At 52.0% G+C, this 27,128-nt stretch overlaps 12 protein-coding genes across 12 annotated transcripts; 4 read left to right on the top strand and 8 right to left on the bottom strand.

The window, feature by feature from the left end:
- Positions 1–1,759: 1,759 nt before the first annotated feature.
- On the bottom strand, positions 1,760–2,561 carry ACET3X_006108 (uncharacterized protein; the record flags this gene model as incomplete). Its single annotated transcript, XM_069452283.1, has 2 exons — positions 1,760–2,387; positions 2,452–2,561. The coding sequence occupies 2 exons, from the start codon at positions 2,559–2,561 to the stop codon at positions 1,760–1,762; spliced, it is 738 nt and encodes a 245-aa protein (XP_069306468.1).
- Positions 2,562–4,968: 2,407 nt separating this feature from the next.
- On the top strand, positions 4,969–7,320 carry ACET3X_006107 (uncharacterized protein; the record flags this gene model as incomplete). Its single annotated transcript, XM_069452282.1, has 3 exons — positions 4,969–6,384; positions 6,451–6,825; positions 6,874–7,320. 3 exons carry the CDS (start codon positions 4,969–4,971, stop codon positions 7,318–7,320), a joined length of 2,238 nt encoding a protein of 745 aa, XP_069306467.1.
- A 1,046-nt stretch (positions 7,321–8,366) lies between these two features.
- Positions 8,367–8,999, top strand: ACET3X_006106 (uncharacterized protein; the record flags this gene model as incomplete). The annotated part of the gene is made up of 1 exon (XM_069452281.1): positions 8,367–8,999. One exon carries the CDS (start codon positions 8,367–8,369, stop codon positions 8,997–8,999), a length of 633 nt encoding a protein of 210 aa, XP_069306466.1.
- Positions 9,000–9,161: 162 nt separating this feature from the next.
- Positions 9,162–10,891, bottom strand: ACET3X_006105 (uncharacterized protein; the record flags this gene model as incomplete). Its single annotated transcript, XM_069452279.1, has 4 exons — positions 9,162–9,614; positions 9,665–10,228; positions 10,301–10,690; positions 10,739–10,891. 4 exons carry the CDS (start codon positions 10,889–10,891, stop codon positions 9,162–9,164), a joined length of 1,560 nt encoding a protein of 519 aa, XP_069306465.1.
- Positions 10,892–12,078: 1,187 nt separating this feature from the next.
- Positions 12,079–13,562, top strand: ACET3X_006104 (uncharacterized protein; the record flags this gene model as incomplete). Its single annotated transcript, XM_069452278.1, has 3 exons — positions 12,079–12,853; positions 12,904–13,265; positions 13,317–13,562. The coding sequence occupies 3 exons, from the start codon at positions 12,079–12,081 to the stop codon at positions 13,560–13,562; spliced, it is 1,383 nt and encodes a 460-aa protein (XP_069306464.1).
- Positions 13,563–14,299: 737 nt separating this feature from the next.
- Positions 14,300–15,760, bottom strand: ACET3X_006103 (uncharacterized protein). The gene has a single exon (XM_069452277.1). The coding sequence runs from the start codon at positions 15,683–15,685 to the stop codon at positions 14,333–14,335; it is 1,353 nt and encodes a 450-aa protein (XP_069306463.1). The 5' UTR covers positions 15,686–15,760; the 3' UTR covers positions 14,300–14,332.
- A 501-nt stretch (positions 15,761–16,261) lies between these two features.
- On the bottom strand, positions 16,262–18,302 carry ACET3X_006102 (uncharacterized protein; the record flags this gene model as incomplete). Its single annotated transcript, XM_069452276.1, has 9 exons — positions 16,262–16,344; positions 16,401–16,460; positions 16,555–16,675; positions 16,724–16,908; positions 16,972–17,403; positions 17,455–17,752; positions 17,910–17,957; positions 18,015–18,158; positions 18,216–18,302. 9 exons carry the CDS (start codon positions 18,300–18,302, stop codon positions 16,262–16,264), a joined length of 1,458 nt encoding a protein of 485 aa, XP_069306462.1.
- Positions 18,303–19,054: 752 nt separating this feature from the next.
- Positions 19,055–20,170, top strand: ACET3X_006101 (uncharacterized protein; the record flags this gene model as incomplete). Its single annotated transcript, XM_069452275.1, has 2 exons — positions 19,055–19,465; positions 19,524–20,170. The coding sequence occupies exons 1-2, from the start codon at positions 19,321–19,323 to the stop codon at positions 20,168–20,170; spliced, it is 792 nt and encodes a 263-aa protein (XP_069306461.1). The 5' UTR covers positions 19,055–19,320.
- A 210-nt stretch (positions 20,171–20,380) lies between these two features.
- Positions 20,381–21,222, bottom strand: ACET3X_006100 (40S ribosomal protein eS7; the record flags this gene model as incomplete). The annotated part of the gene is made up of 4 exons (XM_069452274.1): positions 20,381–20,747; positions 20,798–20,880; positions 21,006–21,083; positions 21,139–21,222. The coding sequence occupies 4 exons, from the start codon at positions 21,220–21,222 to the stop codon at positions 20,381–20,383; spliced, it is 612 nt and encodes a 203-aa protein (XP_069306460.1).
- A 453-nt stretch (positions 21,223–21,675) lies between these two features.
- On the bottom strand, positions 21,676–22,635 carry ACET3X_006099 (uncharacterized protein; the record flags this gene model as incomplete). Its single annotated transcript, XM_069452273.1, has 1 exon — positions 21,676–22,635. One exon carries the CDS (start codon positions 22,633–22,635, stop codon positions 21,676–21,678), a length of 960 nt encoding a protein of 319 aa, XP_069306459.1.
- A 503-nt stretch (positions 22,636–23,138) lies between these two features.
- On the bottom strand, positions 23,139–24,154 carry ACET3X_006098 (uncharacterized protein). Its single transcript, XM_069452272.1, has 3 exons — positions 23,786–24,154; positions 23,504–23,729; positions 23,139–23,454 (listed from the first exon to the last, which is right to left on the bottom strand). Exons 1-3 carry the CDS (start codon positions 24,012–24,014, stop codon positions 23,436–23,438), a joined length of 474 nt encoding a protein of 157 aa, XP_069306458.1. The 5' UTR covers positions 24,015–24,154; the 3' UTR covers positions 23,139–23,435.
- Positions 24,155–26,328: 2,174 nt separating this feature from the next.
- On the bottom strand, positions 26,329–27,029 carry ACET3X_006097 (uncharacterized protein; the record flags this gene model as incomplete). Its single annotated transcript, XM_069452271.1, has 2 exons — positions 26,329–26,535; positions 26,604–27,029. The coding sequence occupies 2 exons, from the start codon at positions 27,027–27,029 to the stop codon at positions 26,329–26,331; spliced, it is 633 nt and encodes a 210-aa protein (XP_069306457.1).
- Between the last annotated feature and the right edge of the window lie 99 nt (positions 27,030–27,128).

The raw sequence follows: 27,128 nt of genomic DNA, 5'->3' as shown, positions 1-27,128 counted from the left end.
AACCTGGGCGGCTGCGGAGATGACGCCCGTACAGCGCAAAAGCTCCAGGCACAACTTCGTGTTCTGTACCTGCCAAGCAGGGGCGGGTTCCTGGGCTTGCACGCTGCCGCGCCGCTTCCAACACTCAACCACGGAGCAGCGCCCCCAAATTCCAATAGCCTCCCCCCCCCCTTTCAACAATACAGCTTTCAGCTAGGCACGGCAGCGCCATCGACATGTAAGCGGTAAGAAGGCGTCGCGATGAATCGCGATAGAGTTTATTGCGCTCCAAAGTCAGTAGATTGGCGTACCAAAGACCGTGTCGCACAGAGAGCCACGAACAAGCAAACATGTTCAGCACAATGTGTCGCACGAGCAGCCTGACTTGCGACCTGGGGCCATGGCAGTTCGGGTGTCGGCTTCCCTCCCCCCAACTTGGCTTCTCACGAGCTAGACGCTGGCCCGCTGCACTGTTAGAGTGTAGACAGGGGTAGAGTTTGGCGTCATTTGCACATCGTCATTTCATCGCTGGAATGGCATGTTTGTTAGGGTTCGGTGATGGGTTCGGTGATTTGCGCTGGCGATCGGGTCATTCTAGAGATGGCTGGATTTCTCAGGCTTGCCGGTGCTTCATTTCATGGGGGCGTTGTTCCCGAAGGCTTCGAAGGGATTCCCGGCGGCGGCGGTGCACGGGGTACGTAAGCTGGCTGACGGGGGCGGGCTGCGAAAGGGAAGAAGTTTTGTAATGACTATCTCTGCCGTCTTTCTCTATTTCGTGTAGACATCTCGTAATTCGGCAAGGCTCGGCCGCTGTGTTCATCGGTGTGCTTGGATGGTCTTGTAGCGCAGCATCATCCGAGCAAGGGCATCTGCCTGAACAGCAGTACACGAGACAACACGAGTTCTAGTAATCACTCCTCGAGGTTGACGGTTGCGCGGACGACGGCACGGAGGACGACATGACGCTTCCGACTGCTTCCGCCGCTATGCAAGTTGTGTAGCGCAACACTGGGTGCCTTCCCAGCCTTGTGCGATGATTGAACTCGACATGTGTACAAATGAGCCGTGTGAGGATACCGGTACCACGTGCATCACACCGCGCGTTGTTCAGACTTCCTGACTAACACATGTAAGCCTTTCTATAAGAGCGTGTGAGTATCTCGTATGCTGGATGTTGGCTCATTGAAGGCGACGATGGCCCTCCCACAAGAGGCTTTCCAAAAGGGGATTTTCTTCATCGCATGCTTCGGCACCACGTCGCGACTGGACATCAAGTGTAACGCATACTGCTGAGTCATCTTCGTCGTTTTGAGCAACGGCCTTGGTTCAGTGCTTTGTGTCTTTCCTCTTACTCCGCTCACTGTCTGTTCGGTATGAATCTTCGAAGGCGTCTAGAAACAGTGGATCTGGCCTACTGCAGCCTCACTGTCTTTCTTCCCCACCCTGGCACTAACAATGCTGATCGTATGCTGGGTTTCCTACTCCCTGTACTCTCACAAGCGATAAGGCGACCCTAGTTGGCTTCCACCCAAGAGCGATCGACGCAGACCTGGCGTCATGAAGCGACACGTTCCAATCGAAGTGCTCCCAAGAGCTCACACGCTTTCTTGAATATGATCACGATTGAGCAGATTAGATAATAAATGTTCGTCGTTACAAACGCAGATAGCCTCCTTCATAGCAACGCCTTTTGTTCGCCCAAAGCCCTACCAATGAACGCCATGCTTGGTTCACGAGGTTGATAACCAGAACGCTAATGCAAAAGGGAAAGATCAGTCGCTCAGTAACGCCCCACAGATACCTCTCCAACGAAACTCGGAAGCAGCTCTCCCTCTTCCGGTGGTGTATCCGGTGCTAGTCCTGCTTGCGTACTCGTCCTCCGTCCTATTAGACTGCCCGCAACGCTGACACTTCCACTCCGTCCACCATCGAGCCTCATTCTCTTGCTGCTTCTATCCATTCCTTCAAGCTCTTCCCTCAAACTCCCCACTTCCTCTTCTTTCTCTTTCCATAGAGTAAGCACTGCTTGCCTCTCCTCGTGTAGTCTCGCCTCCTCGGCCTCCTTCTCCTTCTTGATGACGTCCAGGACGGCGTCCCTCCCTGCCCTGGCTGCTGCCTCGTCCTGCATGCTGGTGCCTGTTGAGCAACCTATCGCGCCCAGTATGTCGCCCGCTGCCGATAGGATAGGCACACCGCCGCCGAGCGTGGTGAAGCGTCCCATGATTGTATTGCCAATGCCAGAAGTTGCGCTGCCCGGCCAGGGTGTTTCTTGGTATGCAGACGTGGGTATGCGGTTGCCGGCGGCAGTAAAGGCCATGTCCATGGCGGTGTTGATGGACGTTATCTTCGCCGAGTCCATGCGTGTAAAGGCTAAGAGATGTGTGTGTGCGTCGACGACAGCGATGCTCCTGTTGGGCCATTAGCACGATCGGTTCGCTTGAGCCACATTGACACATCTGGAGGGAAGCTTACATGGGTACTCCAACTTCAAGCGCATGCTGCTCCGCGGCTTGTAGAGCAACTCGTGCTCCACTTTGTGTCAGTGTGGGCACGGCAGCGGTTGCTGATGCTGTTGGTGTCATGTTGAAATACTTGTTTTCTAGTAACATGGAAAGCAAAGAGAAAGAGCACAAAGACGGGCAGTAATACAGGCGGAAGAGTTAGCCGCGGTCTTGTGCCTGTGACTTAGCAGATCCCAATGCTCGGGTATGCGGGTACACTACGGCGGATCCGACGTTCCTTTAGGCAGGCCGTGTTTCAAAGACGGGGACAGGTCGCCTTTAAGATAAGCTGTCAGCCGCAAAGATACCAATATCTCCTTCACGACGTCCTGTCGCGTGTGCGCGGATACACCAGACGGAAGTGGAGTAAAACGGCGACATAGTCTCGTCTACCCCAGATCGAGGGTCCTCGAGATCCGTGCATCCGGTGTGTTATGTGAGACTTGTCAATTTGGTTCGGAGTGGACACATGTGCCGTGGTGGAGCATCTTTTGTGGGCGGGTTAGGATGCCCAGATTAGGAAACCAATATGCGATCTGGGCTGCGAACTGGATAGTCGAGCCTGATGACAACGCAAATGGCGTTAGGTAAGGTAATCGAGACCCCTGTGGTGAGGGAAGCATCTCGAGAAACGATTGAGCTACGCTGCCAGGGAGTTGAGGCACGAACGAGTGCCATTAAGGCGGTGTCGAGGTTAGGTGGAGGTTTGCTGATCGAACTCCAGGTGGACCCACAGATTACGTAAAGGTTGCAACGGCGCGTAGACAAGGAGTAAGTCCATCGCTGGCCGTGCGGCTGGGTATGATATGTCGCGTGCCATTGTTGCTACAGAAAGAGTTGCGATATTCAATACTCAAGGGCTGTTCCGACGTCGCGTAGCAGGTGCTAACCCATGGGGGCCAAGCGGGATGCCAAGAGATGAACTTCCTGCCGACGGGAGGCTCCTTGACGCGTTCAATCCCAGCTTCTTCACTTCCACCTTCACCTTCACTTCAACGCACTAAAGCGAAGCATCGGAAAAGGGCCTAATGTTTTTGCTCTCCGTGTTCCCAAGTACTGATGCGCGCTATCTGGTACATCGCGGCCTCTTTGACGAGCATGCCGTCGCAGGCTATTCCCAGCGTTATGAACCAGCGCAGAGCTGCATCTTCCGTTTTGTGCCTGATCTACAATGATAAGGGAAATTGTATGTATGAGAAGAGGAAGATGTCAATGGATCGATACGAGCTCTTGCCAGCTCGGATAAGGCATGGTTTACTCTGGCCTGCTTCTACTACTTGTGCATCGCAGTCTGATAACAAGCCCAACACAGGTTTCAGTTACTACGGTGGTAAGCTATGTTTCTGTTTCTTGGGGCTATGCTGTTGCTACTCAGGACTAAAGACATCGTTGAGTCAGTTTCACGGCCACTACGTTCAGTAAGCCTCTCTCTTTCAGTCGTTACTTATAATGATCCCATTGTGCATCGTCTTGCCGTCTATGTTTCCTGTTACAATCTCGATATTTCTGCTTTCACTTGTGTGGGTGAATGCGCTTTGTGGGACGAGCGAAAAACTCTGCCTTTGTTCGACGGCATCTGCAAACGCTATACACCTGTCCAGCTACCACGACACCATTTCGACAACCACACAACAACCGACGGTACCATCTCCAACCTTATCATAGTGACTTCGCGCTTTTACGCACACGGATTCTCAATCAACATTGACGCGCTCGATTTGGGAACGCAAAATACCGCGCAATGGCGGACGTTGGCCAGCTGTTGTTGCAAAACGAGCTGTTCGTTGCCTTGGGCGCCACTCTTTTCGCTGCGCTTCCTGCCATCAGCTTGTATTGGTTGCCCGTCATCAATCCCAATTCAGCTCCGGAGCAGTTTCAACTCTCTTCAGGCGCTGCAACCGCCACTACGGTCACCCGGACTGCCACCATATTTCCAAAGCCCAAGACATTGACCGACAAAGTCTATCAGACTATCGTGCAGACACAGACTGCAACACGCACAGCCACTACTACAGCTACGGTTCCGAAGACGATCTACGATATGGTCACAGAGAAGGTGACGTCGGTCTCGACGTCTGTCGACCGATACTATATTACGAAATGGACACACCTTTCAGTCGACAGCCCGAAGCCGTGCACTACTGTGGTTTATACTCCCGATGTTAGAATGCAGAGCCTTGGTAGGCCTGCATCGAGAACACAACCTCGGAAGATCGCAACTCCGCCGACGACAACGCTGAAAACTTCCTCATGGGTTCCATGGAAACCCTTCGCATATGCACTGCCCATTTTACTTGCCATTTCATTTGTCGCAAATATGATCATGTGGGCTTGCCATCCAAGAGTGGTTGTGCTCCAAGGGAAGGTGCAGGCGTTACAGGAGACTGTCGAAGCTAGGACAAGAAGCCGCCAGGAAGTGACAGAAAAGTATCAGAACAATCAGGCCATACTCACCGAAAGAAGCGAGAAAGCGGAGAAGGTTGCGATAATGGTCCAAGCAAAGGATATCATGCTCCGAAAACTTGGCGTCCCTATACCGAGTGACGAAGCCGACACCCGAGATTTCGACAGAGAAGTGCTCGCCGACATGGTGCAAGCCAGGATGAATGTGTTGGCCGACGAGAAGCAGCGACTCGATCGCATCGAAATGGAAAGCAGAGATCAGGTCGCGGAGATCAACAGACTCAAAGAGACTATCGCCACCCAGCTGAACAAAGATTACATTCCAGGCGTCAGTACGAGCTTTGATGCTTTGCTCCATGACAAGCAGAAGGAGATTGACAATTTGCGCAAGGCGATTCGTGGAGGCAACTTTGGCGAGGCAAACCACATGCTCCACCAGGAGAAAGATGCCGAGCTCAGTAAGCTACGACCTTTGAGTGGGGAAGTCGAGACCCTGAAACAGGCTCTGATCGAAGCCAAGAAAGAGGCTGCACGGGTTGAGGAAGAGAACAGGGTTAATGGTGTTGCAGAACAACGTCGCTTGAACGAAGCGCGTGTCAATGCGGGCAAGGAACGAAGCGACGAGATCTCTGCTTTGAGAGCGAGACAGGTCGCTAGAGTCGCCGCTTTGGAGTCCCGTCTGCAGGAGAGAGACGAAGAGCTCGACACTCTGAAGAATAAGATAGCCGGCTTGAACCTTCAGTTGCGCAAAGCAGAGCGTGCGCTAGCATCATCTCACAAAACCCAGCAGCCACAGTCGTCTGACCGCCCAACCATCGACGAGCCCAGACAGTGCTTCAACGACCCGAGCTCTAAGCAGAATACGTCTACAGAAACCGAGGATTACCTCCGACGAAGCCTGGATGAGAAGGATCAAGAGTACAGGGAGTTGCAGCAGAACTTTGTGGTACTTGCGCAGCAGCATAGAGAGAAAGTGGGGGAACTGGAAGAATTGAAGGCTCGACTCGCAAACGATAAGGAGCGTTGCGAGAATGAAAAGAGCCTACTACGCCAACAGATCATTGAACTTGAGAAATCCCCCGAGGAGGTAACACAAGTGCACGGTTCCCAATCGTCAACTGTTGCCAGTCCTGGTACGAACGAGCTCCAATTTGGATCCACTGCTTCAGAAAGCAGTTCAAAAGCCAACGAAACTTCTTATGCACAGCTCGAGAAACAGCTCGTGGACTCGAAGAATAGCTATGAAGCTATGGTCTCTGTCGAGACGGACTTGCGTGCCCAGGTTGATTCATTGAGCAAGGTCATCCAGGCCAAAGAGGCAAGGGAACATGAGCTGTTGAATCAGATCTCGACATCAAAAGAAGAGTTGGAAGCCAAGCTTGCCCATGCGCAAGGTCTGTCCAAACAGGTCGCGACAGCCACTCTCCAGCGCTCTACCGCCCTCGAAGAGACCACGAAATTCAAGAAGCAACTCGAGGAAGCCATTTCCGAAGGCAGGGCTGTTTGGAGCGAGCTGCAGGAACTTAAGGCAGCGACAAAAGATCGCGAGATTGCGCAGAGAGACTAGGACAGGGCGAAGCTGGAGAAGAGCAACACTGATCTCCAGGCGCAATGTGACCAACTCCGCCAAGAAGGCATCCGCGAGATCAGCAGTCGTGACTCGCAGATTCAGAAGCTTCAACTTGACGCAGCCACCGGTAAACAAACCATTCGCGACCTCGAGCAGCGGCTTTCAGCACTGAAAGTAGAAAACGAGAACCAGGATCAGGTGATTCGAATGTTGAAGAAGGAGCTTCAGGCTGAGAAGGATAGATATCTCATCGACGTCAACAACCTCAAGAACGATGTTGATCATGCGCAACGCGAAGCCGAGAAAGCAACCAACGGGCGAAAGGACGACGTTAGATTGTCGAGGGAGAGAGAGGCAAGGGCAATCGATGAGGTGCGACGTGAAAGGCAGTAGGAAATCGATGATCTGAAGAATTCTCAGGAATCTTCAGAGATCAAGAAGCTGCAAGAGAAAGTTGACTTCTACAAGATGGAGAACAACGATCTCAGAGAGAATGGGAAAGAAGCTTGGAAGAATATTCTCAAGAGGAAAAATGAGGAGCTTCAGAAGAAGGAATCAGACCTTAGCTATGCCAATAGCCGCATACGGCATTGGCACAAACTGTATAACCTCTTTCACAGAAGGTACGAGGGCCTCGAAAGGAACCAGGCGTTCAAAGAAGGCGAGGTGACTTATGCTGAGGCTAGAGCTGGCCTTTTTATGGGAAGTGATAGCAACATCTCGGACGCAATGGAGAAGTGCGCAAAGTTCATCGAGGACTTGGAAGCCGAGGTAGGAAGACTGAAAGAAGAGGTGGAGAAGTTGCGGAAGTACGATGAAAAGGTAGTGGAAGAAGAGATGGATATGGATGAGAAGACAATAGAATGAAGGTAGTGCCGCATAGGGCCACCTGAAGGATGGTGCGTGATTGAACGCTAGAGGATAGTCATAGTTTTCATATAAACGTGACAAATATTCAGCTCATTCCCGTGCAGTCCATTGTTGTAGTTGGCTGATGAGCTATGGTTTGGATATGACCCGTAGCCCGACGAGCCGCTCACAACTTCCAAAGTTCATATGCTCTGCACGTATAAGAGGCTTTCGAATGAAAGATACCGCAAACAAAAAAGGCGTAGTTGGCTGAACATCACACTGGTGGGGGTCTGGTCTGCCGCACGATAGACTCTACGGGATGCGTGCCATGCAGAAGCGAATCAAGCGAGAAAACCTTATTGATATCCGATCTCGTGCTTCGCTACCTCATCCTATCAAGCATCTCTTATTATACCATAACTTCAAGCGGACCAGAGAGTCGACGTCACCTGACTACTACACACACCTTTGCATTAGTCAACGCGGCTACCGTCCCCCAATACATTGGTTCCTCTAGAAAATGGCTCAAGTTTATTGTGGCTCATCCACCCATGCCTGATTGTGAAGGCGCTATTGTGCATGATTTGTAGGTGAAGACGCTTGTTCCACAGCTACGGCTCACCTGAGTGGCCAGCCGGCTTCACCTCTTCAAGGTTCACTCTCACCCAACAATAGCAGAGTCGTCCTATTGTACCGTCGGAACCGCTGACCTCAGCAGTCCTGTTCTGCCATAAGTATAGTCCTCGCCCTCCATTCCTCCAGATAACCTTCAACTTCATCACTCATCTCTCACATTCCAACGTTGAAAAGACTCAAAGAACTTTTACGAGACTTGTCAACACACAAATCACACAGTAGCAAGACGTTCCAGTACTTCAAACCACATCAGTACTCACCAACCTCACAACCGTCTCAAGCATCATCACACACACACGCAAAAACCTTGGAAGCTTCGGTTATCACCAACGCACACCAATTTTGCACACACGTTTCGCACGTCGCTTTACAACACCACAAGACCTCACACACCTCACACCTCAAACTCCAAAGACACGTCAAACATGTCTAACATTATGACCATCGCCGACCTCAAGGTCCACTTCGCCAAGTCTACCACCCTCCTCTCATCATCCAACACTTCTCTCAAGGCCACATCCACCTCCATCACCAAGGCCGAGAAGATGCTCCCCAAGATCGACGCTGCCATCATCAAGCTCGACGAGGACGCCACCAAGCTCCAAGAAAGCCAGCACAACCTCAAGGCCGCCGTCCAGTCTCCCGAGATGGCCGCCACTGCTGCCGCTCTGGAGCACGCACTGCTCAAGATCCGCGTTCTTGAGCTCCGCAACAAGGAGATGACCGAGGAGAAGACACGCTACCAAAAGAAGTACAACGAAGCCGCTATCGAGGCTTTCAGGGCCAAGAAGGAGAACAAGTCGCTCGCCAAGATTGTTGACGAGCAGAATGTGGCCATCGAAGATATTCGCTCCGAGGTCGCGGTGTACATCAAGGAGTCTGAGGAGAGCATCATGAGGCGTGAGGCATCGCACGAAGCGTATGTTGAGGAGCTTGAGGCATCGCATGGGGCGTATGCTGCTGAGCTTGAGGAGCTCCTCGAGGTGCAGCGCACTGAAAAGTACGCAAAGGCAGACAGGATCCAGTGTGTCGCATCCTCGCTACTTTGGAGCAACTGAGTAACCTTCTGGAGGTGGTTTGGGCAATCGTTTTGATGGTTCGGGCGCGGCGCGAGGACATTGCAGGACACTTTTCGGGTTGGAGTTGTTGGGTTCAAGGTTACGCGGATACCCTCCTGGCGTTTTCATAGTCTATTTACAATACATGGTCTTTAACAAAGTCTAATCCAAGCCCCTCCAGCTCATCTTCCTAAGTTGAGACCCGTAGAACCAAAGCCCTATTGGCATCACTATCCCCAGTGACATTGTCAAAAAGGCTAATAGACTGTTTCCCCAGCCCAGCCCCATTGTCTCATACATTTGTGGTGCGAACAGCGGAAAGCTGAAGCCACACATTGTCCGCATAAATGCTCCCACACTCGCCGCCGATGCTGCATAGCGTGCTTCGTATGCGTCAGTGGTGTAGGCTTGCGAGCATTGGAAGCCGATAATCAGGCCGATGGCGAGGATCGTGGCGCCGATGTTGGGAACGATGAAGTGAACTTCGTTCTGGGCAGACCAGCCGTAGATGAAGAGACCGACAGGGCAAACGACGCCCGCTATAAGCATAGGCGGTACACGGAACTCAGGAGTGCCTTCGGTGACGTTGTAGTACGTCTTCATACGTGCGTACAACTACTTCAGTGTTAGTGTTGCATCAGAGAAGTTGGAGAACAAAGACGTACCCCATCAATAAGCGGATGCGAAATCTGCAACCCAATCATGAAGCCCAGGCAGAGCGAAAGGTAGTTGAGCGACGCAGGCCCAGTGTCCATATCGTACACTTCCTCAAACACCATTGGAAAGGTTGAAAGCATCAGGTACATGACGCCGTACAAGAACGCGCGATAGATCGAGGGTGCCTGGGTGGCGGGATGTGTGAACATCATGATAAAGGGTAAGATGAGCCTCTTTCTCAAGATCTTGCTCATCCGGTCGCCAGTCTCGTACTCTGTTCGCACGATGATATCCTCCCTTATGCCTTTCATCGCCCTTCTAACAGCCTTCGCTTTCTTCGCGAGGATGGCCGGGGCGAAGGTCTCGGAGAGGAAGAAGAACGCGGTGACCTGGACGAAGACAGTGAAGATCGACGTAGCCCAAAAGATCCAACGCCAGCTTACACCCTCGGATATGTAGGCGCCGCAGATGGGGGCTACGCAGGGTGCCAACCAGGTCAGGATGCCGTAGATGGCTTGGCCTTTTCCGCGTTCTTCTTTCGACCAGGTGTCCGCGAGAACACCGTTGCATAGCTATAATTATATCAGTCTTGCCTTCTTCAACTCCTACTGTCTTGGTGAAAAGTGGATCGGAGTCATACGTACAGCTTGCGGCGCCGCTCCGCCGAGACCGCTTAAAAACCGAAAGGCTAGCATCTGCTCCCTGGACTGTGCGAACCCACAACATGTGTTGAAGAGCAGGTACACAAGATTGGCATACTGCAGCACAGTCACACGTCCGAAGATCTCGCTTAGGGGTGCTAAAACGAAGGGTCCTTGAGCGTAGCCAAGGAGAAAGATGGTCATGACCAGTTGGCGCATGAACCCTTCCGGTATGTCAAAATCATCCCCTATCTCCGGTAACGCAGGTGTTACCATAGTCGAGGAGAAGGGCGAGATGAACGTAAAGAGTGATACGAGTATTGTAGCTATCCATTTGCGTTTGTTGCTCCAATTGAGCGGGTTGCGAGGGTCGTTTGGGCCGTCCCAAGTGATCTACACGTCACGTCAGTGGCAGTGCCACAGGAGATCTGAAACACCTACAATGATCTCTTTGGCTTTATGATAGCCCTCCTCCATGACCTCGTGACCAGCGTCGTAGGCCGAATTTTCTTCTTGCTGCCACTGTCGGAACAGACGGTCGGTGCTAACGAGCGGACGATTGTCCCCCTCGAACGAAAATCTTGGGAGTTCCATGGACTCGCGTGCGCTCCTATCATCAACGGACGGTCTGCCGAGCAATCTGTCTTTGATGTTTATCGTAAGTAACGAGTGTTGGGACAGAGGAAACGAAATGTGATAATAGCGAACGGGAGCTTGATGATACCTTTTCGTATTACAGGCGCATGTCGTGTGCATATAATATCAAACTATCTTTGCCAGCTCCCGCGAATTGAGGCAGTGTCAAGGAGGCGTTCACCAGGCGGAGCCTGTTCAGGTTGCGGAAAGCACTATACATCCTAATGACCTCAAGGCACAGCAACATTAAACCTGTAGCGCAGATGCCATGCTCCGCAACACACGGAATTGAACTGCCGAGTGTCAGGGGAATAAGACTGCGGTGGGACATGTGCCGACGTTGTATTCAATAATAGAAAACTGTCGCGTGAGCACATGGCAGCCAATGCATCCCAGGACCATCGTGGCCAATTGCGATGTAACGGGTACTACCATGAGATTGCAAGCTTTTTTGTGGTGGAGATTGATCATCGATAACAGCCTTCTTTGTCGACGTAAGCTAGGTGGCTGTGCTCGGGTATCTTGCCAAGAAGGTACGACTTGGTCATTCGTTAAACCGCTTGGTGCAGTCACCCAGAATCGCCGCAATTGGCCCGAACCATGACCGTCAAGAAAAGTCAAGAACTTTGGGTCTGCGGAACGTTCACTAATCCAGAGCTCAAGAAAAGCCAATCAAAAACTAGAGCTATACACAGAGTAGTATGCATACCAGCAGGGCTGTGCCTTCGTAGTCGTAATATCCGGCTATGCTGAGACCGGGAGCTTGTATGTGCGGACTTGCTCTATCGCAAACGTGTAGGTACCTGCATCCGGAGTGACGTTATTACCATGATCCTGAGGCCGGAGCGATACCTTAGGTGGCGCTTCCAAGTGGTGTACCGGAAATAGCTTTCTAGGCTGTGTCGTGTGCTGTCTATCGTGAAAGCGTGCAACTTCAGACGAGTAGAGTCTGGGTCGAAGATATAAGTATGTCAGATGTCCGTAGGAATTCAGTATCCAATCACACATACCCGGCTGACACTCGCTCTACATTACCACATTTCCATCTTCACCTTTCGACTTCACTGTCAATCGATTGACCCCCTACTCCATTAGCAACAGCCGTAGGCGTAACTTCCCACTCTTATCGTTCGCGAGCAACAATCATGCTCGCCAGAATACCAACAAGCATGGAGCTCGGTATCCATGGAGCACCGAAAGCATCGCCAACCCTTCCAGCTCAAGTTCCACGATTACTTTCGTTGAAGACAATCAACCTACCGCTGCAACAAGTAGACGAGCTTGTGACCCCGGCATCAGCGGTGCTACCAACGCCAACATCTGAGATCTTGGGCGGGCACCCGCTCAGGATTCTGGTCGCACCATCAGGTTTCAAGGAAAGTCTGGGCCCAGAGAACGTGGCCGACGCGATCGAAACAGGAATCCGGAACGTACTAGACGGCAATTCCGTTATTCTGCGCAAGCTTCCTCTGCACGATGGCGGAGAGGGCTTCGCGCGTGCTCTAGTGGCGGCACATGGCGGATCCATCGTTGACGTGCAAGTCACCGGCCCTACCGGATCATTGGTCGACTCTCATCTTGGTTTTATTGGCAAGGACAAGAAAACGGCTGTGTTGGACATGGCAGCAGCTGCAGGCCTTCGATTAGTGCCCAAGGACGAGCGTGACCCAACAACAACCACGACTTACGGCGTCGGGGAGCTAGTTAGGGAGGCGCTCGATGCAGGGTCCACCAAGATCATCATCGGGTGCGGAGATTCGGGAACCTCAGACGGAGGTGCGGGGATGCTCCAGGCTCTTGGTGTCCGGTTACTTGATGCAGATGGCAAGGAGTTGCCTAAGGCCGGCGGTGGTCGGTCGTTGGCACGCCTAGCCAGCATATGCTGGGACGGTCTGCACCCCCGGTTGCGAGAGACTGCTGGTAAGCTGCCTAGCCCTTGGTTTACATACCTGTTTTTAACTCTATCCCAGTCGAGAAGGTCCAGATAGAGGCCGTATGCAATGTCAAGAACGTACTATGCGGGCCCAAGGGCGTCGCGCGAGTATACGGCCCGCAAAAGGGAGCCACGCCTGAGCAGGTCGACATGCTTGCAGCAGCGCTTGAGCGGCTGGCGCAGGTTGCTCAGTCGACCCTTGGAAAAGACATCTCTCGCACCCCAGGCAGCGGTGCCAGCGGTGGTCTCGGAACCGGTTTGATGTTGTTGGGCGCTACATTGCGCGCACGCGCTGAGGCCATCAACGAGTACTTTGAATTCGATCAGGTTTTCGCAAACCAGTGGGATTTTGTCATCACCGCAGAGGGCGCCCTGGATTTCCAGTCACCGAATGGAAAGGTCAGTCAATCCTTTATTGTCGCCTCGTGTGAATTCTGCTGACGACGACAGATGACGACTGAGATTGCTCGGCGTGCAAAGCGAAACGGCGCGCAGGTCGTTGCGCTAGCCGGTACCATCGGAGAAGGCGCGGATGGCTGCTACGGCGCTGGCATCAAAGCCTTCACCAGTATCCTCAGAGAGCCAGTGACCCTGGAGCAAGCGATCGGCCAGACAGAGGCATTGGTCAAGGACGGCGCCGAGAAGGTAATGCGCATGATTATGGTAGGGTTGGCTCTTGGACGACGGCATCACTGAGAGCGGTGTCGCGTGCACTGCCTGGAACAAGAGTTTTCGGTGCCTTGGTACTGCCGTGATGGCGTGGTCCTCCCCAACAAGAAGGCTTCTCAATAGACAACTAGATTTAGCAAGAAATGATGATGATGAATTAATGACGAACACTGCTGTCAAAAGCTGCAAAGTGAGGAGGTCGGTGGGAACGTGTGATGCCGCGTGTCCACGAGTTTGTTCAGCCGGGACTGCTCTCTGCAGGATGCAACCCATCTGACCAAGGTCGCGCCCAGACATGGCATGGTCTAACCCAAATAGGCAATTTCTCTCACACAGCATGCTAAGACCATACTATATTATCTTAAAAATTAAAATTAAAGAAGAATTATATTAGAATTAATTTACTCTTTATATAGGAGTAACTTCTTAATAAAAGAGGATATAAAATAACTTTATATTATAAAGTTATAGATCTAGCTTATATCTCTAGATTTATAATATAAAGTTTTTTTATATCTTCTTTTCTTAAGAAGTTGTTTCTATATAAAGAGTAAATAAATTCTGATTTAATTCTAAATTGATTCGCAATCAATTCACCCTAGCACCTTGGCATGCCATCTCTGGGCGCGACCTTGGTCAGATGACGTGTATGCACTGCTCTCCGCACTAAATTAGCGATTACACCATTCTAATCAGAGCAATTTCTGATCACGCGAGCACAGCAAGGACAGTTTACTTGGGTCAACAAGTGATACATCACTGTCGCTGTCTACACTGACGGCGGTCAAGACACGCCGCTATATCCAATCGGCTGGGCTCTTCAAGTTCCTCTCCTTTTCCACCCCTTTCGTCTGCCTCGCCTTCTTATTAACACTCTCCATCTCAAATCCAGCAACCTTCTTATACACCCTTCCAATCTCTTCCAACTCCTCCCTTGGAATAACGTCGTACACATTCTTGAAACCATCCGGTGCCCTCTCCTCCGCAAGTTGCAAGACGTGATCAGGGCCGTTCGCTCGATTTGCCATGACGATCTTCGCGGTCGGCGGCAGCCTCTCCGATTCGTATGCTTTCAACGCACCGGGAATATCCAGAGTGTTGCTGGAGAGGTGTTTGGCAAGTGTCTCGGCATCGATAATGGCTTGAGATGCGCCGTTGGACCCAATGGGGTACATGGCGTGGGCTGCATCGCCCATGAGCGTAAGACGGCCAAACGACCAGGCTTCTACAGGGTCGCGATCGGACATGGGGAACTCAAAAACCTTGTCTGTGCTGTTGATCAAGTCCTTCATCTCCAGGCCTCCGCATCTCCATGTCTCAAACGGTCCTGCGAAGACGTCTTTGTTGACAGCTTTAGTCCAGTCGGTCTTGGGCGGTGTTAGGTCCACGTCGTCCTTGTCGCGTATGCGTAGTTCTGCGATCCAGTTGACAAGGCTTTTACCTTTGTCGGCTGATCTTTGGCTGATAGGGTATGCGATAAATTTCTGATCGGCGTGGCCTGCCCACACCATGCTTGCGCCTGTCAAGTACTGCTCGCGCTCAATGCATCCGCGCCAAAGCATGCGTCCTGAGAATCGTGGCGGTCCCTCGCCCGGGTAGAGAAGTCTCCTTGCCGTGGAATTGATACCATCAGCAGCGATCAGGACATCGCCTGTTATGCTTGACTCATCAACTGGCGCACCATCCCTCCTGTGCGAAAATCGTGCTGTGATGCTCTTGTCATTTTGATCGAACCCAGCCAAGGCGTGGTTCAGGTGTAGTACATCCCTGCCAAGACGTTCCTTGACGGCGCTCAGAAGCAACATCTGGAACTCTCCGCGGTGGATTGAGAACTGAGGCACTTCATATCCTGCATCCATGCCTCTGGGCTCGCTGAGAATAGAATCGCCATGACGGTTGTAGAAGTTCAGCTCTTTCGTCTTGATGCCCGTCTTCTCCAGTGCTTCGAGCAAGCCCAGATTCCGCAGGATTAACACTGCAGACGGCTGGACATTGATGCCAACGCCGAGGGTTGTGAGGGTCGACGCTGTCTCGAAGATCTGAATGTCACTGAAGCCGGCGGCATGGAGCGCTAGCGCAGTGGTCAATCCGCCGATACCGGCTCCGGCGATGAGGATCTTTGGCTGTGTGGCGGAGTCCAGGAACGGCATGTCGGGAAACACGTGTGCAGAGTTGATATGCAGTCAGATAAGAGAGTGTGTCGCAGACAAATGCAGTCAGATAAGAGAGTGTGTCGCAGACAAATGCAAAAGATACAACAGTCGTTACCAAGTCGGTCCCACTTCCCTGTCTGGTGGAGACATTACGTTAAAAGTGCTCTTGAACATACCTAGGTAGTGCCGAGTTTCGCTGCCGCGGCTCGAATGTGGCCGCAGCAGAGCAATGCCCAGTTTTTTTCTCCGTCCCGCGATAAAATTAGTTCAACGCCGGTCGTCGCATATGCTTCGGGCGTTCTCCGTATGGAGTGTGGGGAATACAAAGGGTCTAGTGAACTAGGCGTCTGTGCCATGGCCGTAATCGGTTGGTCCGTGAATCGCCCTTGAGAGCGTTTCAACGCTCCGGTACACTATAAGAACCCATCTCAAGCACAAAGAATGTAATGTCATAAAGAAATATCTTTAACAATTTAGTACTATCTAGACAACATGACCGTCTTCTCCACGTTAGCATGACCTTGAATTGATACAACAACAACACAACCCTTATTCATGGCCAGCTTACTCCCACTAAGGGGCATAGTCCTCATTGCCGTCTTTGTCGTACCTAACATGCCTAACCCTGTCCATACCGTGCGTAGCCCGAAGATGGCCTAGGGAGATAGGGAGTTAGTAAAGCTCAGCCGCTTCTCATGTCCATGGTGCTTACAGTTCTCAGGGAATGAGCAATATCCTTGATCGCGCTCAAGGGCGCACTGATGGCCGAGATCTAGAACTGAGGCGTTAGCGTCACCGTAAGTATCTACCGAGGTGGCCGCAACGGTGGTAGATGCTTGAATCCCCTTTAACCAACGTGTACTTACAGCAGTCGATATTCTCACAGTAGCGGTTCTTACAAGCTAAACTACGTGTTTTGTATCGCAGAGCGTTCAGTTCAGCCGGAGTAAGCTTCGGCTCATGCTGAAACTGACAGAACTTTCCGTTCTCGCAATGGCCGCCAAGGTGCCAGTGATTGCACATTTTCTTGCCTACCTTCTTCATGCGTGCTTCGAGCGAAGCAGCAGCGGAAGGATCTTTCGGTGGTAGCGGTTCGTCAAGTCGCTGTCCAGCTTTGTTGTAATAAGCATACTTCTTCTTAGTATTGTTCTTAGTAGCAGTCGTAGTCGGTGCGATGGAAATATTGGCGGTTTCAGGGACACCAAATTTGCCCACAGTGGCTACAGTTTTTCAGTTAGCCATGAGTCATCTCATACTTGACACAAGTGTACTTTGTTACTTACCCCACGAAGAGTCTCCGTTAGATTCACTAGGTGCGGCGGCTGACACCGGAGTGGCACTGGGCGAGGGGGACACCATCGAAGCCCTCGGAGTGAATGCGGGCGGCGTATTGTTTTCGTTCGTAACAGACCGAGAGAGAGGCTGAGGCTGTGCTACAGATTGCACGGGCGACTGTACGGCACCGAAGCCATTGGGCGGAGGTGTATAATCGGGCAGTGACTCATTCCTGAAGACGTCGTCAAACCGAGTGCGCTTGAAATTGACTAATTCCGAGAATCCGCGGTAAGCTGGCGTAGTCTCGAGGAGTGTGATCCGACCAGCTCTGGCGGTATTGTGTTTGAAGTGTTCGAGATTTAGGAGGTATCCTGCATCATGACAACCACCGAAGACGATGTGACGGCAGGTGGGATTCTCGCTAAAGGTACGGAGCATTTCTACAGAAGACATGTTAACGCTAGTCACTGGGAGCGGGAGGAGTGCAGTACCCTTAATCTTGTGGTCGGCCCTCTCCTTTCCATGACCGACGTCGATAACACTAAATAAGGGTTGATTGACGCTGAAACGCTGTGCAAAGCCTCGCAATTCCTGTGGATTTCGAAGAAGGCCCACTGACGCCAACTTTTGGGCGAGTTTATCGAGACTTAGATAGACTTGGACCATAATCGGCCAGTTGCCGGAGTTGTTGTAGAGCGAAGCAACATGGTTGCGCATTGCATGATACAATCGTGATGCAGCTTCCGACCCTCCATCACCACCGGCAGCTTGAAGTAACGCATCTTGAAACTGCAGAGGAACAGTCAACAATTGGGGTCATAGGTAGGCTGGCTCGGCCGCGATATCGCGTGGGTGTTATCGGCCGGCCGTGCACGGGCCGGCATTGAAATGTACAGTTGCCAGGACAAACTGGAAGATTCAGACTCGGAGGTTTGGAAATACTTACGATAGCTCCATCCCCATCAATAAGTGCCAATACAAATGAACTCGCTTCCTGCAAGCTGGATCAGCACACAAATGCGCAAGGCTGAATTTGCAGCGAGTAACGCACAAGCTGACGTTCGTAATCCCCCACCAAACCCTGTTTCTCTTCAACGGTTCTCTGATAGTTACGCCTGATATCTCTTTCACTCAAATAATCATTCTTCAAATTGCCAAGTTCTTCGGACAAGGCTTGATACTTTGCTAGAATTTCCTGTTTTAGTTGTCAACGTTTGCCGCGCGATCGAACACGCGACTCGGCGATACGTACGCTAACGAAATGCTCTCTGGCCTCATCGGATGCGCGAAAGGTTTGCATCTGATGGACCAACCGGTCGTAGTCGCTGTAATTGGCCATGATGACGGAGAGCCTGGTGTCGTGAGTAGAAAGTGATCGACCGTGGTTCAGGGCGGGTAAGGAGAGCTGAAGGCAGCACTCGAGGTAACGTGTGCAGGGTGGAAGAGGGTCCGGGCGGGAAGTCTAGACTGGAAGAGTGCAGCGCGGGGCGATCACATCTACCTTGTGTAGACACACTCGAACACGCAGCTTTACTGCGCTTTGTTGTGAATAGAATTGGGACGGTGGTCGCATAGGAAGAGATGGTGTAAAGCGTCGAGGTTCTCATACAGCTTTGGCAAACATGCGGTTGGCAGATGTGTAGTGGATGTGCTGTTTCTCCCAACAGGGCGCAGCTCTTTTCGTGCATGAGCTGCAACAGTGGGCTATGGGAGGCACAGGCGAGCGTATCGCTGCCTGCCCTCTCGTGTGACACAAAATACTATTGACAACACACAGCCTGATGGCACGGCGAGGGAAGAATGTTCTAGAGCTTGCAGAGTGTCTGCAGGTGTGCTGACGGAATGTCCTTGAACAAATTCAAACAATTAAGCTGGCTGTAGCTCTGGAGCTCACTATGACGGATTGGAAGCGCGTCGGACCAAGCGTAGCGCCAGTGAGAGAACCATCATAGCGACTGAGCTCTTGACAGCGAATGATTAGAGCTTGACGGACATTTGTTGTGTAAAGAGGATGCATTATGGTGACTAATCGCGGACAACGCGTAGCAGTGGTCACTTCGCATTCCTCGGTCTCGGTGCAATTCCGTGCCTGATGTCAGCATCCACAGTAACCTCTGAACCAACCTCAACCCCACAATGACGCCAAACCAGCTGCACGAGTAGTGCCTCGAGCGGTAATTTCGCGTAAAGTTGACATGGGGTACTCTTGTCCTACTTATAACGGGCCCTCGGGGCAGCTTTTGCGATTGCATGCTTCGCATCTCCTCCTGACCTCTCTGCACCCTCGATAGCTTCCGAGAGAGCTACCTAAACACTACAACCAGCGCTCCATCGCGATTCGATACCGTACCACCATCATGTCTGCGAACAAGAAGGCACGTACCCAGCCTCCGTACGAGCTGTTGTACTGGCCGGGCATTCCAGGACGTGGGGAGTTCATTCGCCTAGCCTTCGAAGCAGCAGGCGTCTCGTACAAAGATGTCTGCAACGAGTCTGAAGACGGTATGCGTCACAGACACATAGCACGCACCTTATACTGCCATGGCTGACAATCTCGTAGGCATGAAGGAGATGATGTCCCTCTTCGACCAGTCCTCGACAGGCTCCGACGGCAACCCTCCTGCGTTTTCCCCGCCCGCTCTGCGCATTCCCGGCGAAGGCAAGAACGGCGCCGCGCTGATCATCTACCAGACGCCATCCATCCTCTCCTACCTCGGCGATAAGCTTGGTCTCAGTGGCGCAGACGAGGTAGAGAGGGCGTGGATCCTGTCGCATGCTCTGACGGCGCTGGACCTCAACAACGAGGCCCATGACACGCACCATCCCATTGCCATCAGCGCATACTACGAGGACCAGAAGGAGGAGTCGCTAAAGAAGGCAGCCGAATTCCGCGAGAAGCGCATCCCCAAATTTCTCAACTTCTTTGAGCGTGTGCTCAAGGGCAATGAGGCCCAGGGACAGGCCAAGTTCCTTGTTGGAGAGAGTCTCAGTTATGCCGACCTTACCATCTGGCATGTGCTGACCGGATTGGAGTTTGCCTTCCCCAAGGAAATAGAGGCCAGGAGGAAGGACTACCTGCTTTTGTTTGGAACCTTTTACAACAGCATAAAGGAGACCAAGGGAATCAAAGAGTACCTGAGTAGCGACAGGCGGAAGCCGTTCAGCATGGGCATCTTTAGGCATTACCCAGAGCTGGACAGGCAGTAGACAGACGAGCGTGCCAAAGTAGAAGCACCATCACACTAAAAGAAAATCAATTGCAAGTGGTATCTTGAAGGGGTGCCTAATACAGGCTCATATCATCTCATTCTCATTCCTTTTGATGCCGGTACATGACGCATAACCGAAGCCCTGCCGTACTCCTGACCCATGTAGATATAACGAGATCGATCAAACCCAACGAACCCGCACCTACGTCTAGTAGTCGGTCTGCTGGCTCTGGGGGAACTCGAAGTTGACGCCCTTGCCAGTGAGGCGCTTGTAGACCTCGCTGTAGGTGTCGAGCCTGTAGTCGACACCACCGCGCTCCTTCTCGTCAAGGACAACCTTGAGGATCTTGCTGCCGTCCTCACGGGTACGGAGACGCTTGCCGACAATCTCGACAGGGAAGACGAGGTCGGTCAGGATGGCGTCGTGGACAGCGGTAAGAGTCCGGGACTGGGGACGCTTCTGGGTCTGGTTGGTGCGCGAGCGGTTGGAGCGCTTGGGGCGGGGGAGAATGCGGCGGGAGGCAACGATCAGGACGTGGCGGTCGGAGAACTTCTTCTCGAGCTCACGGGTGAGACTGGACAATTGTTAGTACAAGAACGGCCCTCGTTACTCGAGGGAACATACCGCTGCTGGGCCTTGTGCCATCCGGACAGAAGGGGAACAGGGACGAAGATGACAATAGCCTTGCGTCCGTGGCCAACCTCGATCTAAGAATCCTGGTGTCAGCTTGATGTTGCTGCCCAGTGCCCACCGCCTCTTCAATGTATGGGTATGGGTGTAGGTGTGGTGTAGGCGACGCTCGATAGCGCTTGTGGTGTTCGGGACTTCATACCTCGCGAGCAGAGACGAACTGGAGAGGGCGCAGGGAAGCCTTCAGGTCGGGGACATTGTTCTCGAGGTCAGTCAACGCCTATCGTGCCGGTTAGTGCTGTCGTCGCCCACGTGCAATTGACGGGCACACTTGCGCTGGCGATGCTGGTCTCGATCTCAGAGGGGTTCTGCCTCGACGGGCTGTTGGGCGCGATCTTGTTCAGAGAGTTGGCGGACATGTTGGCGGCTTGATGTCGAGCTGGTCGGAGTCTGAAAGTTCGATGTGCCTGCTCAGTTGCGAGAAATCACTCTCGCGGCAGGTGGGCGTCAAGCGAGCCGCTAGTCTGCTTTGGGCGCTTAGCGTGAGCGCGCTCTGGGAAGGCGCTGTGGACGCAGTTGCACACCAACACCAACACAACTCATCGCCGGCATTCTGGGATAGGCTCTGGCGGCTTTGCTTTTCCATTGACAATCATTGCCATGAATTTATCATCGTTTGTTAAGCAGTTTGCCTGCGCTTTCACTCCGGCTCATATACAGAACAAACCAATGCAGCACTTCATTTCATATTGCTATAACCACTGTTCTCAACTCAACGAGCACTCTTCATTATCCTAGTCTATATATCCACCCATAAATGCGTAAAAATCTCTCCTACTTCTTCATTCGCCTCTGCAGAATAGGTGTCGGTCCTAAATCCACTCCAGCACATCCTCGCAATTCGCCTGTTGCACAATCTGATCTCTAATTTGCTTCATGGCTTCCCAGCGTTTCGCCGCCTCCTTCTTTCCAGCGCGCGTCTTCATCATTTCCACATATCGAGCGTGGCGTTCGTCGACTATATGCACAACCCGTCGAACCGTGCCCGTACCACGTGGCTGTGTTGCAGGTCCGTATACTGCCCCACGCACGACTCCCACTGCGCCTAGACCATCGAGACGGTCGCCATCCTGAACAATTTGGAGGGCAGGATAGGCAACGCATTGCTGGGCAATCATAGCCGGGTTCCGAGTCTCGTATGTCAAGGAGACCAGGGACGCAACATGCGAAGCAGGACCCCAGATTGATGGCGGACACTCAGGTGCAGCCTTCCTGATGAACGACTCGATGCAGACCCGCTGTTGCTCCTGGATAGCTTCGTCCGTCTTCATCTCGACTAGCTCATCCGAGAGGTACTTCCTGTCTTCAACGTCGTGCACCATAGCCGCGACGTAGACAACCAGGGGATCGACGTTCCGGAATACATCGCGATCCTTCTCCGCATGCCAGAGGCGATGTGCATTTATGACTACGCGTTGAATGTGTTCGTAGTCATGAGAAGGGTCGTAAGTCGACGAATTCATCTTGTCGCGGACAGCCATGTTGATCTTCTCGAACCAGTGCCTATCCTTGTCGGCTACCGTGGTACCGTCCATCAGCTTGTCGAGAGAGATGAGTCGCGTGTCTCGTTCGTCGTTTCGGCGCTTAGTATCGCTCTTGACTGAGCTCAACGGCGTGGAGCCGTGAGAAGAACCCAATTGGTCCGCGACCGAGGACATTGTCTCAGAAGGCGATTTGGCAGTCTTCGAGGATTCCCCGAAGCTGGATAGTCGACGGTGTATACTCTCGAAGACTTTGTCTGTATTGCTGGTCTTGGTCTTGTCTTGAGACATGGTGGGTGGGTTGATGTGTGTATGGTTTGATCGATGTTATAAGTAGGTCTCGATGTTCAATCTGGTGCAGAGTTGATGGTCGAGAATGTGAGTTGCTTGGGGGTGTAGAAGAATTATTATCAGGGGTGGGAGGTATTTTATCGTATGAGAGTGCTTGAACGTGCACTTGGAAACAGGGCTGCAGTGTGTTTTCACTCTTCTTCGCGGCCGCTGTATCGCAAGCTCTTGTTTGGCGAGTGAATTGAGCTCCGCTGTCATGGCAACTCGATTTGCGAAGAGGTGGCCAGACTCTGCAGAACATTTGCTACAACTCATAGAATAGCCGCATGCCATTAGAACCTGTTGGCCCAATGCTGCTTCTCGAGTATCACATCTTACAACTCGTGGTAATAGTCAAGGTACTACACACACAATACCTCGCACGACTCTGCTTTCAATGACTTAGCTAGGGAACGTTCACAGCCGAATTCCTTTGAGCATACAAAGCGACACAGCCTGTAGAAGGATTGAGTACGTGGTCTTCATTAATTTCGTGGCTGTATTACTATTTCAAAAGACGTATGCAAATTATGAAGTAGGAGACATAACAAAACCATGAGCAACTCCTCGCCGATTAGGATATACATGACAATTCGTAAGTGGATGGGCATGCAAGCAAACTTGCTAACGAGTCCTTCAGCATGGCTTCCAATACCACAGCTCAAGCATAGCCAACGAACAGCTGGTAGCTCTCGCAACCTTGTGTCAAGCCTTTACACAGGTGCAATCTCGATTGGTTGTAGTGGGTGACAAGGTGACGTCTAGACTCGCGAGCCACGACTGCAGTGTTCTTAGCTAGAGCTTCACAGGAGAATGACGAGAAACTTACGCAGCAGCACGGCGGTTAAGGCGATGCACCGTCAAGATTCCAAGGATAGCAGTCGCCAACCAAAGAATCATGGACAAGAAAGAGAAGGCCTGGGCAGCGCGCCATTGACCACATGAGTCGTTGCGGCTAAAAGATACACCCCTCCAAGCCCACGCACTACCACAACCGCGGTCGTTGAACCAGCTAACAAGCAGTCCAAAGACAGCGGCCCAACCAGCAGTAAATACTGCGCAACTGTTGTTAACAATTGTCCAAGTCATCGCAGAGGACCGGGGTACTCACTTAGGTCGGATGTATACCCAGTGATGCTAGAGCTGGTGGGAATGGCCCAGATGATTGCGAAGAGAACGGAAAGCGAGGACCAGATTATGGTGAAGATCAAACGACCCAGAGGCCCGTCATCGCGTCGTGATCGTTGGTAGATAAAGTATGCTGATAGACCCAAGACGATAGCAGCGAAGACCCATTGCGCAGTGCGCAGGATAATTGAGAGAAGACGTGTGAAGATCATGCTTGTTAGAGGAGTATGTCGAAAGGAACAGTCGAGGTCCCCAGTGAGTCGATACTGTGATGCTGGCAAGACTCGGTAGTTGAACTGTTGCTTTGTAGTAATGGAACGTGATGGTCTCTATGCTGCAGTATATATACCCGGCACTCACGACTGTGCCTTGCTTCGTCAGAGCAAACACCAACGAACGTCAGCCACGACTATTGCGTAGCATTCTTGGCATCACAGAACGGCCGTTGATCACACAAGCGTAGGGTTTGCCCTTCCTGGGCCTCGTCAGCCACGCATGTTTACTGTCTTTAGATAGTGTGGCTAGTGCAGTGGAGCCGCATAGCCGTGCGGATCGCTGACTTCTAGCGCACTTGTTTGGGTATGAGATCATCGTGTCTTGGTCATCCCTGCCAGGACGCGTGGCGCATGCGAGCGCGGTGCTGCCATTTGTCGACGCTGCGAGATGTCAAGAGCAGGAACCTTGTATCGTGATTGCCGATAACCGCATAGTTTTGGTGTTTTCTTGACTGTTGACGGTCTGGCCAGGTGACGACGATGTTTTGGCCTCTGACCTGAGAAACGCTGAAGCGACAGCAGGTTATTCCAAACGAGCACAGGCTTAGCTCAGATGAAAAGCAACCACATGCTACGTACCCATGCAATTTCTGGGATATCTTGTTGTGACCGCTGCTACCTCTCTTTGTAAGTCTTGGAGAGACGTGAGAGCCCGAAAACGACGCCTGGTTTTCCATGGAGCGACCACGTAATCACCCATCACCTCGGGAACAGGCGCAGGACAGAGCCAGTCACCGTTGGAGTCGCAAAACCAGGACAAAATGTTACGCTGCATGTCTGGGGGATCCCTGATTTCCAAGGTTGTTGTGCTCCATCGAGTCGCATGCTGCGTTGGGTTGCGCTGGGGCCGAGCCACTGAATTACGCATGGTAAGGCCGAAGTGAACTCTGGGGTCGCAGACTTGGTACCCATCTCGACTTGGATAGTGATGACCCAGTTCTCTGCTCGCATGCATGCGTTGCCAAAAAGTAACGAGTGACCAGTACTCACCAGCAGACGGCTGTCAGTATTCCTCCATCGAGCCCACAAGATGCAGTAAACTGGCAGGTAGTATGTATATGGCAGGAAGATCGCAAAAGCTAGAACTTTATGTATAAGCTTTCGGGCAGTCAAAGGTCAGTAGGCACGTCGACTTGTTGCAAAACCGGGCCCGAAAAGGAATCGTGACCCTTGAAAGGGTCGACGTCGGTTGATGACGCGAATTTCCTCCTCTAAGCGAGCACGCGGCAGCTCCTCGACGCGTCGTCTTCTCCAACTTCTTACCACCACACTCTATTAACAAACGTGGTCCGTAAGAAAGTGAAGCCCAGCAGCTGCTAGGACTCTGGTCGTGTTCGTGGTTGAACACTGTTTAGGTCCGACCTTACAATGGCTTTAGTGACCTCTCAGGGCTCGATCGCGAGACGCATTGTTAACCACTGCATTTTTTATCTCTCCTAGCAGCTCGAATAGCCCGGCTTGATACGTAAATCCACAATTCATTGTGCCATAACCGGAACAAAGGTGTACAAGTCCGCCATGAGGTATTGTTGCTTTCAGGGCAGAGATTCAGCCTCGCGCCAGAAGCGCTTAAGAAGATCGCATCATGTAGCGGACATCAGACACAAGCCGAAAGGTTGATGCGTCCCTTTCCACACCTCCGAATTCCTAGCTCATAAGATGGCTGGGTGCCCGACACAGCTTTGGAGGCATCATATTTTCTTGGAACTTGGAGACCCGATGTGGATGAGGGCTGCAACTAGCACCTAAGAGTCATTACAATCCAGCTGGAAGGCGCAAGCTTAGGGGTAAGCTGTTAGGTGTAGATACTCCATGGTCATACTTCACATTCGAGTTCACGCATTAGAGAGAAGCCTACGACTGTAGATAATGATGGCATGGGATATGACGGAGAATTTGAGAGGATAGGTCTCGTCGAGGGTCACCATCCGCAGGACGGAGTTAATTGTAGGCCTTTTGAGGAAGCATCCTCGGAGCATGCAATTGAGTACAAAGCTGTAGTAAGGATTATATAATACGCGCCTCAGAGGGAGACGTGGTCCATGGCAAACTGAAGTGCACGTCGAGAACCACAATAGGAATGTAATTGAAGCATTCGGACGATACTTCCAACCAAACGCCTTACACCATGCCAGATGCGACTCGACTCGATGCAAACACCCTCTTTCCCAAACGTTCCCCTCTATAGTCAATAGATCGTCAACGTCAAACATACGCCAGTCTACCTTTCCTCCTCTTCTGCCATGCCCGATCAACCCAACCACACCCACCAAAATAGTAATATGACCGCGGCAAAGAAGCCGACCCAGGCCTTCCAGCCCACGCCTGTTTTTTGCGCCATCCTCAACATACGATTCATGGTGCCTTTGATCTTATGTCTCGAGTTCTCAAACTGGTCGTTCATTTTCTCGGCGAGCGTAGTAGATTCGCGAATTTCATCGCCAATGAGATGGGTCAACTAGACGGCGTTAGCACAACACTCTCCAAGTACTGCAGTCGCAGAAAAGAGGACAAAGAATAACATACATCCTTCAACATCTTCACCTTACTCGTCAACACACCAACCTGCTCATCATTCTGACTCTCCAACTCATCCAACACAGCCGCCGAATACTGTCCCCTCGAATTCGGCGTCGCAGCCCGATACACACCATCCCTTCCATCATCGCTCCCCCTTCCCATTCCCCCTCCTACACCATAACCCCCATAACTACTCCCTCCGCTCCCAGGATACAAGCTCCCATTCGCTCTGTTCCCACCACTCGCACCCGGATACGCGCCGAAGCCAGGTTCGTCGGCAGAGGAAGGCGGCGTGTAGCCGTAGCCACCGCCAGCAGCATTGTACGGGCTTGCGCGAGCTTTGTTTTTTGTTTTCGAGGGCGAGGCGCTGCGGTTGTACGAGGAGAAGAGGTCGTCGCGCGCGTCGGCGCGGCTGCTGAATCTACTTGACATGGCTGTGATGTGTGTGTGATGTGGTATGCTGTAATAGAGAATATGTTCCTCCCCTTTCTGAATTCAGGGTCGCAAGAGACTCAGAGTTGCGATATTCTT

Source organism: Alternaria dauci, chromosome 5, assembly GCF_042100115.1.
Source record: "Alternaria dauci strain A2016 chromosome 5, whole genome shotgun sequence".
NCBI classification, from domain to species: domain Eukaryota; kingdom Fungi; phylum Ascomycota; class Dothideomycetes; order Pleosporales; family Pleosporaceae; genus Alternaria; species Alternaria dauci.
This window is presented reverse-complemented; position numbering and strand designations above follow the sequence as displayed.

What these genes read in the sequence shown, in the direction of transcription:
- ACET3X_006103 (XM_069452277.1), bottom strand. Translation starts at nt 15,685, where the DNA reads ATGCCGTTCCTGGACTCCGCCACACAGCCAAAGATCCTCATCGCCGGA.
- ACET3X_006098 (XM_069452272.1), bottom strand. Translation starts at nt 24,014, where the DNA reads ATGATCTTCACACGTCTTCTCTCAATTATCCTGCGCACTGCGCAATGG. An exon ending in TGGGTATACATCCGACCTAA is followed by an intron (nt 23,730 to 23,785) that starts GTGAGTACCCCG and finishes ACAGTTGCGCAG; the next exon opens with TATTTACTGCTGGTTGGGCC.